We start from the raw sequence: 20129 nt of genomic DNA on the forward strand, positions 1-20129 counted from the left end.
GATCCTCTTCAAATTCAGTTTCAAATTCTTATCAAACCTCCCATGTATAAATCACTCATTGATTTCCTGCTATTTTTTTTTTCAAGTACCTCCCAGTATCTGGTGATTTTTGCTTCTGATGATTATTCGCTATAAGTTCTAATAGTACAGCGTACTCAACTAAACGAGGGACTCTCTGACGTATCCCTAGTTAAGTTGCTATGAGAAATCATTCGGCTTCACATCCGTTCATTGAATATCGTGTCCGTTGTAATTTTCGATGTTGAATTCTTTCCACTGATGGATAGGGAATGGATTATCCATGTATAAGAGGAGAAATCTGCCTACTTATTCAGGACTTAACGTCACCAAAAACACCTTAGGCGTCAATTAATGACACTTAATGAGGTGACCCCGTGCACCCGCGAAGGACTGATGAAATCGCATAAACCTCCCTTAGTTAAGAAAGGTTTTCGATTCGTTTCACGAAGAAAAGATAATAGAAAGCGTAGACAATCAATGCGTCCTGCTGAATTTATTAAGGTACTTTAAGAGCTAGATGTAAACTTCCCAATCACGTTTTCCTCATTCTATAATAACATAATGATTGACATAAACGTAGGGGTCTGACATGCACGATGCAGTCTACACTCAAATAAAATCTAACGTCATTCTCGAGAACTAAATACGAAAATTGGGTTCGGATAACATGGAAGTGAATATTGATGACCGGAAGTTTTTACATAAGTTACCGTGTGAGTTTCGATGACGGTATTGCTTTTGTAGGGAAGGAGCAATCGTTGGCCGATTTAGACGAAGAGAAACAATCCGACCTCTTCCGCGTCAATCGATATCGGAACGTTTGATCCCATTTCAGCATCACTTTTTTTTTTCTCTTTGTCAAGAAATTGCTCCTTTGAAGTATGTGCAATGAAGTTACTTTACTTACGTCATGAACAAGTAATCCCAACGGGAACGATGTTAGCATGAAAATGCTGCGTTTAATCCTTAGTTGATTTTAGCTGGTGCTTTTAGGAGACGTATTGAGTTGTATCACAGAGACCATTGAACCAGTTTCGAAAAAAATCTAAGAGAAAATAAACAGCAGGCGCCGGAAACATACCAAAGCATAGCCATTTCTGCTGCAGGGCACTGGTAGGAGTGGAACGCCTTTGATGGCCAACGATTTTTTTTGTTAGTTAAGGATTTTCGCTAGCTCTTTCTCATATCACTTTTAATTCTTACCAAGGTATCACATAAAACAATAGCATCAACAATTAAGTGAATTGTTTACAACAATGAATAATAGCAAATAATAGCGATAATAGCTTACAATAATAGCGCAAAGAATGAGCTGCAAGTTTTAGAATACCTGCGGTAGCTCAGTAATGTATTTCAATAAGCACATTCTTGTTCTAATGAAAGAGCGATTTTTTTCGACACAATGACAAAAACCGACTGTGTTACCGTAATTGATGCCTACACATGCTAAAAACTCCATGATTATTCTCACTAATTTCTTTGGTGAGTTGACTTAGGTACGGTCTCTAGCAGGATAGAATCCACCAAACCAATCTGAGATGAAAAATGGTCGTTTTTCGATAAATTCGATTCGAAAAACAATCGAAGTGCCTGCTCATGCATTATTTCTGATTACATCACGGCTGAAGCACTATGAGGTAAACTTTGTCATTACATATGGAGACGGATTTGCGTCTTGCAGGAAAGAATGGATAACGTGAACATTGAGTAAAATTCTGCACTAGATTTACATGTAAATCTGTAAGTACCACCGCATCATTCTTATATAAGCACCGATATCTTACTGTGTCTAATACTGCCGCAATGTGAGCCACGTGAACCTCCCCAAAGCAGCATTTCCGTCAGAACTATGAGTTCTTTTTTCTCTTTTCGAACATTAATTTACATCTTGCCAAGATAAAAAAAAAAACAAGGATTATTTTAACAATGATAAATCGCTGTATAAGATAATATCATCATAGTAGTGGTTGCACTGTTGGTTAAGGGACCTTTGAAGCAAAACGACGTAGTGCTGTACCGTGAAAAAATGACGAACCGCGGAAGTGCACATCATCTTCTAGTCCACAAAAATAAGGAATCCTCGTCAGTTAGTAAGTATTTAACACAGCAAAAACACACTGATAGTAGCAAAGCACACATTGTTAAGAAACAAACAGTGATTGCTAACAAGAAAAGATCTTTATTCAACAGACGAATCCCGAAAACACCACTAAAACAATAAATCAACATGAAATTGAAATCTAAGGAACAGCTGACGGTTCGAAAAGCGAGAAAGTTTATAGGAAAGTACGATAACAACGGGCTTTTAAACACAGGGTGAATTCCAGTATACCTAGAACTGAAGACGATCGATATGTAAAAAACATTGGGAAAACAACGTCAACCAAATCTTAGCTTTCACAAGCTGTCTCCCCTTCTTTGAAAAATATCAGTCCATGTTGGTTTAGTTCCTCATCGCTGCCCAGCAATAAAGGATCCTTCAAATCATACAACCCCCTCGGAAAATACCGTAACTGTCTACCTAGTTAATACAAAGGCTGATTTTGGATAAGTAACAGAACTAATAAGGAAAAAATAAGACAATGAAGCAGAAGGAATCTGAGTCTTACTACCAACAGAAAAAGTAGACACATATACGCCGAAAATATTTCTAAGGGGACTGCAAGGAAGGCACGGGAGAGCAAATCTACTAGCCATCTAACTACTCACTCAAAAAAAGAGTTGTACACGCAAAAAAAATAAGAAGGAAACTTAAGTCGTCAAGTTGCGCGCGCGAACTGCAAGGTATAAACCATTTGGACATGAGCAGCAGATGATAAAGTGTCTCCAAAGAACCACCCACTTCATACGAAACACAGTCGAAAGGAACCGTCAGCAATCTAATTAACAGAAATATAAAAATATAAATAAAGACTCTCCAGAAGCAAAAAAAGAACAATGATACTTGAACAAGAACTAAGAAATCTTAACAGCATATATTATATATAACAGCGTATATTTTGCATATTGCCAACAGCGTACATTTCGATGATTTGACGAATGAACGAATGTAGAATGTAGAATGAACGAAAAATCCTCTTAGCAACCTTTGAGAAGTACCTAAGCCTCGTCGAGGAAGAAAAACTGGCCGCTCTTCTTCTGTTCAATGTCTTTGATTGATTCTTTCTTATTAATTCTTGGTCGGTACGATTCTGTGTCTCGACGGAATGTGATTTCGAGCATTTCAAGGAAACGATTCATACCTTCCTGAAGACTCTGTGGCCTAAAAGAAATAAGAACATATTAGACAACAACTCCAAAAGTCTCGATAAATGATACAAACCAATATCCATTCTCTGCAAAACGCCTCAAACATACCTCCTGGCTGTAGCTTGTACAGAAGGCTCTCCATCGAAGACAATAACACGATCAGCGAGGTATGTAGCCATAATGAAATCGTGCTCCACAACGAATGCTGTTTTCTTCGCATGCATAATAAATCTAAACTATCTTCCTTTCACAAATTAGCATTTGCAAATGCATTGAAAATTTTCAAGCAATCTCTCCGCAGCGAAGTAAGAAGAATTGAGGAAACAACGAAAGATTCTTCTCAGAATTGACTCACATTGTTCATGTTAATAAGTGACAAAACCTCTGAAAACAACTATGAATCCTGCAGCAATAAAACTAAAGAATGGGTGATGTGATGCGTCACGAAGTTTCTAACGTCCTATAGAAAAATCTCATCTTTGGATAAAAAAGCAGCCCATACTTGAGTTTAAAAAAAATCCTTTTAACGCTCGTCATGCTGCCATATAAACCTTTCGTGATGGCTCATAATCTCATCACCAAATACATGAACTTAAGTAATGAAGAGATAAAAACATGTAAAAGTGCACTGTAAAACATGTAAAACTGTAAACATCCATCCAACAAAACGAGAAATAATTTTCAAAAAAGTGGCTAACCAACCTCTTGATGACTTTTGCCGCGTGAAGACGCTGTTCTGAGTCGAGATAAGCGGATGGTTCATCGATGAGATATACACTAGCGGTTTTTCCCAAACACAGCACCAGAGCAACACGTTGAAGTTCACCACCAGAAAGGGTTTGAACCTAGAAACAAGTCTACAATGTCAAAAAGTCACTAGTAATCGTTTTCTTTCGGATTAACCATGTCAGTCTAGAGGGAAAAAAGCTCTCCCTAGTACGTAGTAAATCAAAAGTGATCTTGGAAGTAAAATTCCTGAGTGATCAAATTTGCCAATGCTGAACATGACCATGTGAACATTTTCGTGGAATTCCAGTCTTAGGCGAAAATGGTAGTCAGGTTGCCGAAATAAACGATCAGACGTCACAAAATTACAGAATTCTTAATACTGAACCGTATAGTTAGCACGTTTTTTACCAATGCAGCTGATGCGACCCAACAAACTGAAGAAGAGAGACGTCACAATTCACTACCAAGGAGCCAAAATTTGTGGTTATCTACACATGTCTTTCTTTCCAGAAATAAATAGAATTCATCAGCAAATTTTGCACAGTTGTAAGTTATTCCACTCGAATGACATTGACTGTTCTATCGCTCAACTACTTATCTAGAATGCCACTTTCATTTTTAACAAAAAAAGTCACCGTAAACCAGTTACAAAGAAGGAGAGTGGAAGAAATGGAAATGAATTAATTGGATATAATAATACCTCTCTGTCCATAAGCTGATCCATCATAAGTGGATTCATTACATCAGACTTAAATTGTGGATGCATGTACATGTTGGGAATTTTTTCGTGGAGCATATGCCGAACCTACAAAGGGTTATAGTTTATGTTTTGAAAATTTCTAGCCGTATAAATAGGAGCAATCGCACTAATAATGGTGATGCAGCAAATATGCTAGGAAAACAATTATGTGGAAGTAGAATACAAAAATTAGCAGCACCTGCGAACAAAAAATCTACACACTCACAATATTCTCATACTTAGGACTAATTTTCTGTGGCTTGTAAGAAACAGTCATGTTAGGCATCTCCACTTCTTCATCTGGCTTCAGCGATCCTGCCAACATCCTAAAAACTGCATAGCATTTCTTCATTAGCGAGTAATCTACTTCAGACAGAAGCCAAAAACGCAAAGCAAAATGAAACAACAACAAAAACAAACAACACCCGAAAAACAATTTTGTACCTGATCATAGTTGTTTTTCCAGTTCCATTCTCTCCAAGCATAACAATAATTTCTGAGTCTGAGAAATCACCTGCTTCCACGTTAAGTTTGAATGAACCAAGGTTCTTCGAGAGAGATGGATACTACAAGCGAATTCGTATGAACTCAAAAATCCAAAAACAATTTCACAAAACTTACCAGTCGACCTCAATAAGTCTAAGCGGATTAACTACTAACCTTAAAGTTACCCGTACGCTTTATCACTTCATCTAGTTGCTCAGACACCTTGAAGCACAGTTTATCATCACTGTAATACACAAAGTGGTGTATGTGATTTGATTTCGGAAGTTGTTTTGCCCGGAAACCTCAAATAGAACTGACCGGAACCGCATGTTTTCTGTTCGAATAAAACCATCCAAAAACATGTTGATCCCTTCTCGCACTCCGGAGGGCAAAGTGACTACACCATAAACACCGGGTACACCGTACAAACAGCATATGTAGTCAGAGAGGTAGTCCAAAACAGCAAGGTCGTGTTCCACCACGATTACGTATCTGAGAAAATTAATTTCTAAGGAAAAAAAAACGACTTGACTGTGAAGACCTAAGTTTATGCTATACACGTCTATTCTTCACTGGATTTAGTTTCAGCAGAAAATATGGCTTCAAGAGAGAACAGCAACCGCTTACGGAACTTTCTAGAACATTGATTTCGTTTGTTACCCGGCAATATTTCCTCAAAAGCCTGAAGGAGAGAGGTCCAAATGATTCACTATTGTTAAACCAGCGGCAAATCAAGAGTAGAAAGTGCCTAATTAATACCCTACGAATAAATAGGGATTTTCAGAAATTTAAGAGAGATCAGCCAGAGGTTTTCGCATTTATTTGTGGCTATTTTTAAGAAAATTCAACCATACCCGGAAGCTCTTCACCGCTAGCAGTCAAATTTCAAGAAATTTCTCGCACTGTACACAACGATAGCAAGAAGATTTCCAGGAAGAGTTTCATAAACCTACGTGCTCGCCGCTACCATATCTCTAATCAGTGAAGCAGCTCGTAGACGTTGCTTTACATCTAGATACGAAGACGGTTCATCGAACATATAGACGTCCGCTTTCTGAATGCAGCACATAGCAATCGCGAATCGTTGTAACTCTCCCCCAGAAAGCTGCTCAATTTGACGTTGCAACAGTCCATCAAGTTCTGAAGTCACGAATGAGGAAGTAACATAAAATACAGTCCAAGAATTGAGGCAAAAAATGAGAGCTAACATGATCCCACCCATATCACGCTGAACCTGCTCTCGATTACCCTTGTCAGCTTTTCTGGATAGAAGCGACTCTACAGTACCCTTTGCTGCTCTGAAATTGAAGAAACTAAAAAATCAAATCTACTTCTACTAAAAATACTTCAAATACACAACATTTTCAAAAGATGAATACAAAATTTCCCAAGAGCTGCCACAAGACGGATTTCAAATAAGATTTCTAATATCCGTTTATTTGAGAACATGGACAATTAACACTCAAAAGAAGTTTTTAAAAAAGGCACTTTCGTAGGATCAGAACAGGCACCAATAGATTTAAAGTAGACTACTTCCATACTAACAACCTTCAAAATTCCGCGTAAAAAGTATGAAGCAGACTTTTTTCTGACTTCCTTTCTGTTCTTCCTGCATGTTAATGGTCAAGTCAATGTTGCGAAGCGAAAATATTTCAAAGGTTTCAAGTGGTGTTCCGCACTAGGATATCCGACGGAGAAAATAAACGAGATTATGTTTCCTAGGACTTTTTTTACACAATCATTGATTGGCATGTGCACCTTGGAATTTGGTCGACATATTGCGGTTTCACAACTGCCTTAAGATTGTCTTCGAGGATTTTCGTAAAGTAGTTCTGAAGCTCAGATCCACGGAAATATTGCAGAATACTAGGCCAATCCGGTGGGGCCTGAATATGTGACTTTTAACTAACAAAGATGTTAGAAAGATACAAAAAGCTTACATCGTATTTTCCCAAGTTTGGTTTCAATTTTCCAGCCAACACTTTGAGAGCTGTAGATTTACCAATACCATTAGTTCCTACAAGACCAAGTACCTAAATGAACACGGATCATTACTTAACGTTAACCTCTTCGACGTTGTCATCCGAAGGTTTGGAGAATAAACAAAATGATATCAAGAAAAATAATCCATAAATTCACCTCCCCCGTCCTCGGAGTTGGTAAACGATGAAGCTTAAATGAATTAGCTGAGTAGCGATGTGTAGTCTCGTTAGCTAGATTTGACGGTAAATTGATGATTTTGATAGCGTCGTAGGGGCACTTCTTCACACAAATACCACATCCAATACACAGAACTTCGGAAATCTCGCAAATCGTAGATGTTGCTTCGACAACAATGCACTGCTTTCCTAGAAATTAAGCATAGGATAAAATAAATCAAGAACTCGTCAATCTACAATATTTTCGAGCGTAAAGCTTAAATTGCAGAAGTACTAGTTTGTACTTTAGGAAAATAGCAGAGAGTGAAACGTTTTTACTTCGTAGCTGATCTATGTGAGCACTGCGGATATTCGAAGCCAATAAAGTCAATACTCACCCATTTTGTTGACCGGACATGATCGTTTGCAAAGCAACCCGCAGTTCTTCGGCTTGCAACGATCCTTCTCAACAATAGCTATTCGAAGAGGTTTGTCAGTTTCATCATTCTTTTGCAATGGCCCTTTTCTGCTCATATTTACTCCAAGATAACGCCGTTCGTAGGAGAGCTGTTAGAGTCGAACCGCGTCTGAGAAGACCCTTAAAGAACGAAAAAAAGCAAGTACAAAGAAACTAGAGCCACTAACAAAAACCAAGCTATAGTGCTGATATTAAAGCGAATAACGTAAACAAGGACGCGAATGGCATACAAAAAGAACAGTGTGTAACTAAGAACAGTTGCGATGCATCCTCTATTTAATTTAATATGTACAAAGTCACTGCCACAGAAATATGTCTCAAATATCGGAAGTCTGACACAAGAAAGCTAACAAACAACATTTATCCTGCGGCACAATTGCATCATAACGGAAGTGAGGATGTAAAACTCTGAAAGAGGTGATAATTAAACAGGATCTATTTGGAACTCAACTTTCAGGTGAACCTCTGAAGTCGAAATAACAAATAATACCAACAAATACTCAGCAACATCACATTTTGGAAGTTTTCCTGAAACTTGTGCAATTTGAGGTCGTGGATGTTAAAGGCCGGCAGCGAAGAAGTGGAAGTCGAGCGCGCTAGCTAAGAAAACTAACTATCCAAATATTGCGATCACCTCACTGGACCTCGATTGTAGCTCAATAGGTTTTGCTGAAAAAAAAAGTGCCATCACGTGTTTACCTCCCCGAAACATCGCCTTACTTCTTTGAACGTTGGTAAGGCAGGGTTTTTTGAAGCATTCCTCACAGACTTGACATTTGTTCCATACCGTAACGCAGTTGGAACGCGTTTGATGGTGCTATCTTGTGCGTTTCCAACTTTTCTATGCGATTCTCTGCCTGTGTTCGATAACGAAAACGAAAACGCTCATTACTAACAAAAATATGTTCGAATTCTAGAAGAGATTTATAATGGATTCGATGTGCTCACTCAAAATCGCGGAGAAAATGTAGTTGCTGTTGGAGCACTCAACCTCGTTCTTGGTTCTGGACACTCTGGCTTACTTTGTTCTCTTGGTAACTTTAGCTTACACAACAGAGAGCTTGTAATGAGTGTACTAATGCTTGGGTCTTCGAGCACTGACTGATTTAGTTATTTAAATCAAGAAATAAAGAACTAAACTTTACTTAAAATCGTGTTTCGTTCCAATTTTACATGTGGGATGCATAAGTGATAAATGAATGAGTGGAGTGGATGTGATAACCGAGTCAAGGTCTCCGTGTTGTGTTCCGTTGTTAAGCATCTGCGACTTCTTCGTCTTGGGACGCTCACCTACAGCGCTATTGTTAAGTCATATTCATCAGTGTATTTCATAACTGCTCCGAAGAACATCACTTCTCCCGTTTAGCTTTATAACGCTTAGAAGTGAAGCTAGGTGTAGGAAATAAGTGCTATGGTAATCGGACACTATGATATTTCTCTTCGTAGCCTTAGTCTATATGGCATAGATTCTCCAAGACTAACGTTTAGGCTTTAGGGATCTGAGGATTTTAGGTTCATTCACTTCCGGTTATGAACTGTCGATTCATGAACTATGGGCTCTTCAAATTTCTCCCAGTTAAGAACGGCTTCCATGCTCTTGAACGACTATTTTTTGCCCTCTAAGTGCAATTCGAGAATAGTTCGACTAAAGTATGGTGGGGTCAAAACGACGTGAAGTACGGTGCAGTTGCGGAAGCGGCTGCGCTTGAAGCGGTGCGGCGGAGACAGCGGTTTGGATAGGGATGGGACTATGGCGAACTGCAGAGATGGGTGGTGGTAGCAAGGATCCTTACACGATACCAACCGCTACGCTCCGCCGCGCCGCTTCGAGCGCAGCCGTTTACGCAAGTGTCCGTGCTTCATGTCGTTTTGACCCGACTATAAATAGGAAATACACGAATCTGTACCCTTATTCATGGAGCTAAATTTTCATCCTTTTTCTATTTTTACTACATCGTATGTTTAGAGTACGTTAGAAACGTTTTGATTTACGGTGCTCACTACATACCCAATTATGTGGAATACGATACGGTTCTTGGGCTAAAATATAGTTGGAACGCAGCGGGGGGCACTCAGCGGCGTTCTTATTTGTCGAAGTAAATAATCAAATCAATTGCGGTCCTAAGGCCTAAGCATTAGTCTTAGAGGATCTATGACATGTAAACTAAATTTACTAACAGAAAAAAGTTAGAGCGTCGAGAATCAAGGGCGCTAATGAGTGCCCCCCTCCTTTTCAAATACATTCTTCCCAGGTTCTCTACCGCTTGCAGATAGCTGCGAGTAGAGATCACTGTAGAGTTAGATCCCCTAGAGTTTAGTTTGAGCCCGAAGATTCCAGGACAAGACGAAAATTAGGGAAAAGTCCTATCACGCCTACATGATCCATCGGAAGCACAATGAGCGCAGCACTATGACGTGTTGGCATTTGAGTGAACCGTAAACAAGGACGGAGCATTTGTTCCCGTTTTATTTGGGTGAAGTTTGGAATTCCGTTCTCGTCTCCTCACTGTCCCAGCGTTTTTTGTCGCGTTTCCTGAAGTTAGAATACAGTAGATTCCGTTTGTTCAAGCTATTCCCATAACCTTTTCGGAAATTCTACTTCATTCGGGTTTCTCTGATATTTACTCTTTGTTTGACCTTTTTTCCCCGGCAAGCAAACAACCACACTGCCGTGTTTCCAGTGACGTGAACCTGTTATGGGTCAACCGCTAATAACGATGTCTGCACATGGGTCTCCTCCGGAAATCAATTCTTGCAAGCAATTTCTGATGGGCGCGAGTTTGTGGAGTTCAAAGGTATGCTCCTTTTCACATTGTTGCCATTCCTTTTTTTTGCAACATGGTGAGGCATTGCTGCAGGATACTTCTCTCGGAAATCCTATGGATTCAGGTCCTCCCCCATCCCGGTTGACGACTAACTGCTGCGATCAATAGACGGGCGCGTCCTTCTACTATCGCCTCGTTGTTCGCTGACAGCACAGTCTGTATATCAACACGACTGGGTTTGTTGTCCTTCTGCTTTCGACCGCCGCATTCCTCTTCTTTTTACAATCGACTACTTTTAGAAAATGTTAAAAGCTGCGGCTTTCGTGCTAATTTTGAGCTCAACGCAAACCTTTTTGACATGGAGCCACGACGCTGGCCCAAGAGGGGCATTGCCTTTAATTGATGAAGGTGTCGATTTTCTGTGCTTAATTGTTTCTGGATCGTTTAAGAGTTCGACTGTTTATAGCTCCTGTGTGGATTGGCTCGGACTTCGACTATTTGATGTTGACACGGATTTATCCGACAGCTGTTTGTCGTGCAGATGATGATTCAGGTTATTGCCCTCACAGCGTTTCTATGGTCCCTATGAATCACTCTTTTGTCATAACACGTCCTTATGATATTTTGAGGATCTAGAGAGTCGATAGAGAGAGATCGGCGCGGAGAGTTAAGGAACATAAATTCTGCAGAGTTTCCAAATTTTTCTTTGTTTCCGAAGATTTACCCACTTTAGTACATCCAATGTAATGGATTCCGTAACTACTTATAATTTAAACTTGGCAGTAAATGTTGCAAATCACCACAAATGTTTACAGATACCTTTGGTAACAACGTTCTGTTCGGGACATTTCTGTTTTTGAAAATGACTATCTGAAATCAAAACATTGGAGTAGTCAGTAGGGGCCTTGACATGGTCGAGATCATTACACATTGCACTGAATTTATTTTTTTTTAATACAAAACTTTTCCACATTACTTGTCAAGTGCAGATTGCTTTAAAAAATTTCAAAACAGTTATCCTATTGTTGTTTGGAAAAGTATCGTAATGTAGTGTAACAATCCTATTGCAAGAAGTAGAACTTTGGTCATACACCGCGAGTTCGTCCATACCCGGGAAAAACTTACTCAAACATGACTGTTTGAAACAGTATTGGGAAAATTACTGGAAGCGGGGATATTTTTATCATCAGTTATGGATTGCGCCCGCTTGTCTCTAAAAATATCACGGTGAAAACTCTCAACTCCTTATGAATCCAAGACTTTGGGGAATAAGGAGCATTCGCAATCATGTGACCTTAATTCGCAAAAATTTGTGTGTAAAATCTTTTAACGACTTTCAGTACCTGAATCGTGCGAAATTCCTGCCGAAACCGCTGACTGGTCAATTCACGGTTTATGGCCAAACTACAGCAACGGCAGCTATCCGCAGTTTTGCGACGGTGTTCCAAGGAAATTCGATGCCAAACTAATTGAATCAATCGAACAACGTTTGACGTGAATTCTAATTTTCTATTTAGTTTCTCCTAAAGTCATCCGTAAAGTCATCCGTTGGTGTTGGTTTTCTGTAGGAAAATGTGGCCAAACCTGTATCCAGCCAAGACCACCCATTCATTCTGGAAACACGAATGGGAGAAACATGGAACATGTTCTCAGAACCTCAAAAATCTCTCCTCTGAGTTTTTGTATTTTTTCAAGTGAGTTCTACTTGGTCACATTGTTTATTTGCTCATTTATTTATTTGTTTGCCCGTTCACCCATTTGTTTGACTACTTTTTTTGTTTATTCTGTTACCGATCTTTGTTACATGTGGTTGTTCTCGTGAGGGTGCTTCATGTAATCTTCATACATAGCACATTTTTTCCCCTATCTACCGTGAGTCTCTGGAATCCTAAGAAGAAGATACGCCAAAAAATCAAAATTTTTCCACTAGACACCCCACCCCCATAGATAATCCCTAATACGGAATTGACTTACTTAGGTACTTCGGCAACACTTTCTAGACTAACTTAATATTTTCAACCCAATACGTCATGATATATGTACTATAATTACAAATAAGAAGGCCTTCTTTCATACTTAATCTATAATTCTTCTAACAGTTAGTTTCTGTATTGTTCCTCTTCCGGAAAATCAGTGGGGGTTTTTAGAACTGTGGATCAATCTTTGACTACTTTTCATCGATCCTTTTTCTAGAACGATGGAATTGAATTCCCAGTTCTCCGTAGGAGCAGCTCTGAGGATGGCGAATATAGTCCCCAGAGGTGAGCCATATCCATTGGAAGAGATCAAGGAAGCACTAAGAACTGGACTCTCTTTTGGGAAAAACGTACAGATAAACTGTCTCAGAGACAAAAAGGTGATTTCTTCAATCTTATTGAGAACTGATTTGTTTTTCGTCTCTAGCGATACAATTCTAGACAAAACAGACGCTTTTGGGTGATGTTCGGATGTGCCTTGACAAGCTTTTCCTACCTGTTGATTGTCCGCGCAGCAAAAGCATGCAGCCGTTGACTTATATACTCGGTCATCCACCACCACTTCCGAGCTTTAAGGTATTAAAATCTGTGCTCACCACTTAAATGTAATTTTTATATGAATTCCTTTAGGGGATGATCTGTTAATTTCAGGAATGTCCTTCGACAGTGGTGTACCTCTCCGACTCCTCTTCAAGGGTTCTAAACGTAGCAGGCCTAGAGCACAGAGAATTTGCCTTCTGGATTAATCCGCTTATTCCTATCTATGGTTCATTTTTCAGTAGTCAAGAGCCAAAGCAGGAATTTTTATGGGGGTATGTTCTTTTCGAAAACATCCATTATCGAATAATATTATCGAATAATAGTTTTTTTTTTTCTTGGGAAAATGCGGCATTCTTTCGTGAGGTTCTCGCCTCAATAGTTTCCATTTTATGTGAGAAGTACAATGGAGCAATCGCGTAGAGGTGTCTAAAATGAATACCATTGCATTCAGCAGCTTCGTACCGTCCCGAGTCAGAATTTAGAAAGTAATTTTCAAAGACTACTATTCCCATTTTGGTGTAGTGCCCGAACTCGGGACTTAGCTGACTAGCGTTTTTTTTCACCTAAAAATGGTAGTTTTCAAAATTTTGTCGAATTGCTCTCAAACTGCCGGCAAAGCTTCACCAGCGCCGGCAGGACTCGCTCATGTGTCCTTCAGTTAGCACTAAAATCGTCACGTTACTACTGATTTTAGTGCAAGCTATTAAGCAAGTAAGTTATTGGCATTATTACTATTACTTAGTACCATCTGCGGCTGCGTCGTGTCACTTAGGACGGGTGAGAAAGACATGAAGTGTGCGTTACACCAGCGTCGTCTTAGCCGCTTACACAATTAATTGCAGTGGAGACAGCAGTTGGAGTCGATGTAGGCCCTTGTTGCATACTACGGGTGTCAACCCTCCACAACGATTTACCGCCTCATAGTGGCGTGGAGGTGACACTGGGCGTCGAACTGCGATGCACAGCGGAGGTTCGTCCTCCGGCAGGGTCTCCCAAGCTGAGAAGGAGTTCGACACATCCGACATTCTGACTTCTCGGAATCGGAAGCCTAGCTAAGAGTAAACCACTGCTAAGATTCACCACCGTCTTGGCAAAATGTCGCAAGGTGGTTCCCTGATCCATATAGGTTGGGCGACGACCTGTGGTGAAAGCTAAGCTCGCCGCGACATGGCTGCTTAGTTTGGGGAAAAGTCTCTTTGCCACTCCAGCATATTCACTGCCTCAGTACCCTGCACACTGGGCCCTGCCACCTCAGACGTCGGACGGTATGGCGACCGGTGAGAGGCGGTCAAATCTCAGGTTGCTCAGGACGTCACTGATTCTGGACCAAGGCGACACACGCACGACTCGCTATGGAGACTGTCTCAGACTGTGTACTTACAACGCGGGAACAGTTTCCACAGACGCTGACCTGCATGCCTTTCTCGGAGCTGCAGAGCGTATCAAATTTCACGTGATTACTCTGCAGGAGACCAAGTGCAGAAGGAGCGACGTACGACAGATGAATGACGGTACACTCGTCATTCGTGGAGAGAAGGTCCCGTCGCGAAATGTAGGCGGTGTTGGTTTTGTTGTGCACCCATCTGTCGTCCATCTCGTCGATTCTCACGAGATCCTGTCACCTCGTCTGGCCATTCTTCGCCTCCGCCCTCTGCGCCAAAAATCCATCAGTATCATCAACTGCTACTCACCAACATCAGCAGCTGATGAATCCGAATTGGAAGCGTTTTACGAGGAGCTGGAGGAAGTAGTCCGCAACGAGAAGTCCTTCTACAAATTCGTTGTCGGAGACTTCAACGCAAAACTAGGAAAGGCCACAGAAGAGGAATACAGGATTGGAAGATTTGGACTAAGAGACCGGAATGAAAATGGCAATCGTCTCGCTGGGCTGTTGTCCGCCGCTCGCCTCTTTCATGGGAACTCTCTTTTCATGAAAAAAGATCATCGTCGGTGGACATGGGAATCGCCCAATGGCGCGACTCGTGCGGAGATCGACCACATACTCACCAACCGGAAGTGGTGTCTACTTGACGTCTCAGTAGTACCATCCTTTTGTAGTGGTTCTGATCACCGTCTCCTTCGTGCGAAAATACGTCTTAGCCACACGATGGAAAAGAACATCTGCTATCGGCAATGAAGGAGAAAAGAAGTCGTCTACGACGATTGCGTACTCAAGGACTCCTTGTCCCAAGGTGACTGGCACATTAAAGAGGATCCAAACGTGGACTACGAGATGCTGCTCAGAGGATTACGAGCCTGTGCTGAACGTGCCTCGAAGCCCCGCACGACAAACTTGGATCAAATTTCGAAGACCACTAAGGAATTGTTGGAAAGAAGAAGGGCTTTGAGGCTTGATCCGAATGCGTCGCACATTGAGCGGTTAGTAGCAAACACTAGCTGCAGAAAAGCGTTGCAGGAGGATCTTATGAAGTACAGGCAGAAGAAGATTCTGAAAGCAGCACAAAGAAGAACAAGTCTGAAGAAGTGCCGCAGGGATCTCCGCGAATATAATATTCCGCTAGCAACCTTGCTGAGCGAAGACGGGACTCGCACGTCTTCTTGTCGTGAGATGAAAATCATAACGGAGAGGTTCTACTCGAACCTTTTCCGTCCATCAACTCCTATGTCAAGCCTGATCATCCCCACTGGCGAAGCTCCACCACGGATTCTCTCTTCGGAAGTACGAGTCGCTATCAAGAGCATGAAACCTGGCACAGCCCCCGGACCTGATTTTATATCAGCAGACTTTCTTCGGGCTGGTGGTCATCCGCTTCATGTAATCTTAGCAGCGCACATGACATCCTACCTTCAGAAAGAAAGAATCCCAGACTAGTGGAAGACCTCGCGAACCGTTCTTATCCATAAGAAAGGTGACCGAGAGAACCTTCGGAACTACCGTCCGATATGCTTGCTGAGCGTGTTATACAAAGCATTCACCAAGATCATCCTCACGCGCATATCTAGGACGCTAGATGAATGAGCCTCAAGAACAAGCTGGATTCCGTCAGGAGTTCAGCTGCTTTGACCAGATCCAGACCGTGTCGAGGGTCATAGAGTTTTGCCGGGAATACCGCCTCCCCCTTGTTCCAACCTTCGTCGACTATGAGGAAGCCTTTGACAGCGTAGAAACGAATGCAATACTGTCAGCCCTGGTCGATCAAGGTGTGGACGCGTCGTATGTGAGGACATTAGCCAATTGCTACGAACGATGCACGACTAGGATACAGCTTTTCCACCGCCCTCTCACCATACCCATTGGAAAGGGGGTACGACAAGGCGATACTATATCGCCGAAGCTGTTCACGGCTGCATTGCAATGGATAATGAAATCACTATCCTGGGAAGAAAGGGGCATACATGTTGATGGAAGATTTCTCTCGAACCTTCGTTTCGCGGACGACATCGTTCTCTTTTCGAGCAGTACCAGTGAAGCAGAAACGATGCTCAACGAATTGAACGAAACAGGGAAGAGAATAGGACTACGAATAAACAGAAAGAAGACACAGTTCACGAAGAACGCCCACTGCGAGGACGGAGGAGTACAACTTGAAGGCTCCCAAATCGTGGAAACTCCGTCATACGTATACCTTGGACGTTCTATGAACATGGAAAACTACTTGAAGGAAGAACTGAATAGAAGAATGAGAGCAGCATGGGCAGCATTCGCAGCCGTCAGGGAAGCTACGGACCAACTGACGGACCAAGATCTTCGTGCCCATCTGTTCGACTCGACAGTCCTTCCAGCGCTCTGTTACGCAGCGGAGACATGGGCAGACACCGCGGCCACGTCTAGGAAGCTACTTACTACCCACAGAGCCCTTGAGAGATGTCTCCTGAAGTTTAACCGGCGCACACAACACCTAGCCGGTCTTCGCAGCTTCGACTTAAGAGGAATGTCCCGTCTGCGACCCAGCGGAATATGTACCGAAAGCAAAACATAGATGGGGCCGGTCACATCATGAGAAGAATCGACGATAGATGGACTAAAAGAACGCTAGAGTGGATCCCAAGGGACGCTAAACGCCCCCGAGGGAGACCGCCAACGAGATGGGGTGACGTGTTCGCTACACGGATGGACAAGCTGAGAGCTCAGCTGGATGCAGCTCAAGGACCTCGTCAACGTCACTCACGAAACTTGAAAACATCTTGAATGACAATGGCGAGGAAACGAAAGGAGTGGAAGAGATGCTGGGGCTCGCACGTCCAGTGAAGACGGGCCATCTAAGTAAGTACGGGTGTCAACTAGGATCTCCCCAGATTCTAACCGCTACGCTGTCTTCATGTCGTTTTTACCTTACTATAGCCGTATTCGTAACATCCTGCTCCATGGGCTTCCATCACGGTATCCATGAACAGCTACAAACATTGCTCATACCGCCAAGCCACTGCCCACCGGTTGATATCTACCAACTAGATACAAGCATAAGTATATTTTGCCGGTGCTAGTGGAACTGTGTAAGGAACCTTGAAGATATCTCCAAAACTTTTCTTTTGATCGGTGCTTGTGTTATATATAAAACAAGAAAGTTAGCGGATATAATTATATTTGGTCTATTTTGTACTACTGGAAAAGAATTACATCACTTTTAAGATCTGTTTTCTAATAGTATCAATATAGTGTCAAATTTTATTTATTCAGAGTGGCTGTGCCGTTCGTCGCTATCACACTTTTCGTCTACTACAAGGGCGGACGAGGAATATGAACGTTGAGCGGTGCGACTCAATCTCCACCCGAGTATAAGTTGTAGAGACTGATGCTTGCAGAAATGTGTCTTTGGAAATTAATATACGCACAGCTATTGTCTTTGTCACGGGTATGTTGTCATTGTAACGGTTACTATTCACTTCATTCAACTAATGTTCGTTTGTATGCCATTTTGTGTAGATATTTAGTGGAAACTTGTATTGTGTTCACTAAGATTAGTCTTTTTGTTACGTGTATTGATAAACATTTCTTAATTGCTCTTTTCCTTTGTGTAAATCTTCGATTTCTCTCATAGATTGAAGTCTATTGGCTCATCTTCAACCGGTTTTGAAAACCTTTTTTGTGAAGTCAAAATCCGGTATCAGCGAGCCTAGCAACTACAGGTCCCGTAGTCTTTTTTTGTGGAGAAATTTTATTTCGACGCACAATTCAGATGCACACGTTATAGTGATTCACTGTATTATAAAAGTATGTGACAGTCGTAGACGTTTCCATACACAAATCCCCTTCTATAAGTCTCATCTAGCGTGATTCAAGCACTTTGTGCTTTTTTTCTTTGCAAATTCAGTTTTTCCTTCATTTTTGTGGGCCGGTGTGAAATTCGTGAGAAAGCAAACCAAAGATGTATCATTTCTAAGAGCACCTTAATCACAACCATTAACATATTTTAGGAAAAAAGGTGCTAGACAGTGGAAGTGGAATCGAAAAGTGGGGAATAACGTTTTTTGAAAGAAAAGAAGGAACGTCTGTGCTTTTTCTCTTGTAAATCCCTGCACTTCCTATTGAATGAGACACTGCAGAATTGCCAATTTCATGATACTACCCAATAACGTCTATTTTGTGCTGATTTCACCAAAATAGGTGAACTGTGCATATAATCGCTTGCCGATTGTCAAAGTTTGTGGTTAGGCTGCCCGCGCGGCTGTGAACTCTGCGGGCAGCCTTGGTCGTCATCGGCCTACCACAGCCACCCGAACCAACTACAAAAGGTAGAGTCATTGATGTACTGCGTGAGTATGCAGTTCCTTCCTTACTATTATTTCCTTATTATTTGCTGTATTTATGTACGCCTGCATACTTAAACCAAACCAAGTAAAACAAATGTAATGATGGTAAGTTGCAATAAAAATGTAAACAGGACGTTTCCGGAGTTAATGATAAATGGGGTGACTTAGGCTAAGCGAGAATCAAGTAAGGGCAGAAATTTTACAAATCCCGCTGCACCAGGTTCGTTCAGAGGACGGGACTTCTATCAACCATCCGAAATATCAAGGGTCATTAAAATTTCGCCCAAGAGCTTTCCTTCTCTGAAGGAGGTGTTAGAAATAAGATATAACGATACTTAAAATGAGTAAGAGCAAGTAATATGTAAAAATAATACTAATAATATTGTAAGTAGTTACAAAAGAGACGAATGAACCACTCATTACTTCTGCATGGTCATTACGGCATCTAAAATCCATTAAGAGAATAATATTCACGAAAGTGAAAGTTTTGATGGCATTTCTACCAAAATCACATATTTCTGTAGCTTTCTCTCCAAGCAATATGTGAACAACAAATAGAGTAGAACAAAACCGTTGCACTCTACAGTTTAAAGTACACATATCTTCGTAGGCATACTAGGGTCAAAACGACATGAAGCACGTACGCAATTGCGTACACGACTTCGGTGGAGCATAGCGTCTAGGAGCGTGGTAAAACCCTTGGTGGCACCATCCATCACCGCAGTTTGCGACGGTGGATCCTGCGTCGGTCCTAACTGCTACGCTCCACCGCACCGCTTCGAGCGCAAGTCCTTATGCAACTTCACCGTGCTTCACGTCTTTTTGACCCAACTCGTTGGCGTATTAGATTTATTGCGTCCTTCTGCTATCTTTACCGATTATTCATCTTAGACTATTTCTAAGTAAAGTGTAGTTGGAGGGCCACTCAACTGCGTCCTCTGGAAGTAGATAACTAGATCACTCGCGAACATAAAAACTTAAGCATTAGTCTTAGAGGATCAACGATATGTAAGCTAGAGTTAAGAAGAGAAGAAAGGAAGAGAGAGAGCTTCCAGAAATCAGGGTTCAGTTGGGTTCCCCCACTGCATTTCCCCATACATTTTTATTCTAACGGATATGTGCATCTGATTTCCCTTCTTGCCTTCATTTCATGCATATTCTAGAGATTTGGAACAACGTGAATAAACACAAAATTTTCTCTTCCTTAGGTTAACGCATTTTCCAACTGTATGGTTAACGCATTTTCCAACTGTATGATCTTCTTAACTTCTACTATTAAGCTGTCTACAGTTAACA

The 20129-nt window shown here is 41.4% G+C and overlaps 5 protein-coding genes across 8 annotated transcripts; 4 read left to right on the top strand and 1 right to left on the bottom strand.

Moving 5' to 3' along the window:
* Positions 1–372: 372 nt before the first annotated feature.
* RB195_012390 (uncharacterized protein) lies at positions 373–664 on the top strand (the record flags this gene model as incomplete). Its single annotated transcript, XM_064194216.1, has 2 exons — positions 373–522; positions 602–664. The coding sequence occupies 2 exons, from the start codon at positions 373–375 to the stop codon at positions 662–664; spliced, it is 213 nt and encodes a 70-aa protein (XP_064051799.1).
* A 2456-nt stretch (positions 665–3120) lies between these two features.
* Positions 3121–8552, bottom strand: RB195_012391 (uncharacterized protein; the record flags this gene model as incomplete). Of its 3 annotated transcripts, XM_064194218.1 has the most annotated exons (18): positions 3121–3283; positions 3379–3501; positions 3973–4115; positions 4700–4804; positions 4965–5064; positions 5183–5304; positions 5399–5468; positions 5543–5716; positions 6178–6364; positions 6443–6522; positions 6983–7110; positions 7165–7257; positions 7364–7572; positions 7761–7888; positions 7945–7960; positions 8196–8248; positions 8335–8368; positions 8540–8552. In XM_064194218.1, the coding sequence occupies 18 exons, from the start codon at positions 8550–8552 to the stop codon at positions 3121–3123; spliced, it is 1941 nt and encodes a 646-aa protein (XP_064051800.1). The 3 variants fall into 3 exon arrangements, with proteins under 3 accessions (XP_064051800.1, XP_064051801.1, XP_013300507.2); XM_064194217.1 differs by lacking the exon at positions 8540–8552 and having other exon boundaries at positions 8304–8350; XM_013445053.2 differs by lacking the exons at positions 7945–7960; positions 8196–8248; positions 8335–8368; positions 8540–8552 and having other exon boundaries at positions 7761–7896.
* Positions 8553–10536: 1984 nt separating this feature from the next.
* Positions 10537–15954, top strand: RB195_012392 (uncharacterized protein; the record flags this gene model as incomplete). 2 transcript variants are annotated; one of them, XM_064194220.1, is made up of 13 exons in its annotated part: positions 10537–10635; positions 10730–10745; positions 10816–10841; positions 10905–11013; positions 11072–11158; positions 11946–12099; positions 12174–12299; positions 12799–12961; positions 13023–13157; positions 13233–13347; positions 13964–14091; positions 14248–15140; positions 15261–15954. In XM_064194220.1, the coding sequence occupies 13 exons, from the start codon at positions 10537–10539 to the stop codon at positions 15952–15954; spliced, it is 2745 nt and encodes a 914-aa protein (XP_064051802.1). The 2 variants fall into 2 exon arrangements, with proteins under 2 accessions (XP_064051802.1, XP_064051803.1); XM_064194219.1 differs by lacking the exons at positions 10537–10635; positions 10730–10745; positions 10816–10841; positions 13964–14091; positions 15261–15954 and having other exon boundaries at positions 10908–11013; positions 13233–13393; positions 14301–15258.
* Positions 15355–15954, top strand: RB195_012393 (uncharacterized protein; the record flags this gene model as incomplete). Its single annotated transcript, XM_064194221.1, has 1 exon — positions 15355–15954. One exon carries the CDS (start codon positions 15355–15357, stop codon positions 15952–15954), a length of 600 nt encoding a protein of 199 aa, XP_064051804.1.
* Positions 15955–16093: 139 nt separating this feature from the next.
* On the top strand, positions 16094–17062 carry RB195_012394 (uncharacterized protein; the record flags this gene model as incomplete). The annotated part of the gene is made up of 1 exon (XM_064194222.1): positions 16094–17062. The coding sequence occupies one exon, from the start codon at positions 16094–16096 to the stop codon at positions 17060–17062; it is 969 nt and encodes a 322-aa protein (XP_064051805.1).
* Between the last annotated feature and the right edge of the window lie 3067 nt (positions 17063–20129).

This window comes from Necator americanus, chromosome III (genome assembly GCF_031761385.1).
Source record: "Necator americanus strain Aroian chromosome III, whole genome shotgun sequence".
Taxonomy (NCBI): domain Eukaryota; kingdom Metazoa; phylum Nematoda; class Chromadorea; order Rhabditida; family Ancylostomatidae; genus Necator; species Necator americanus.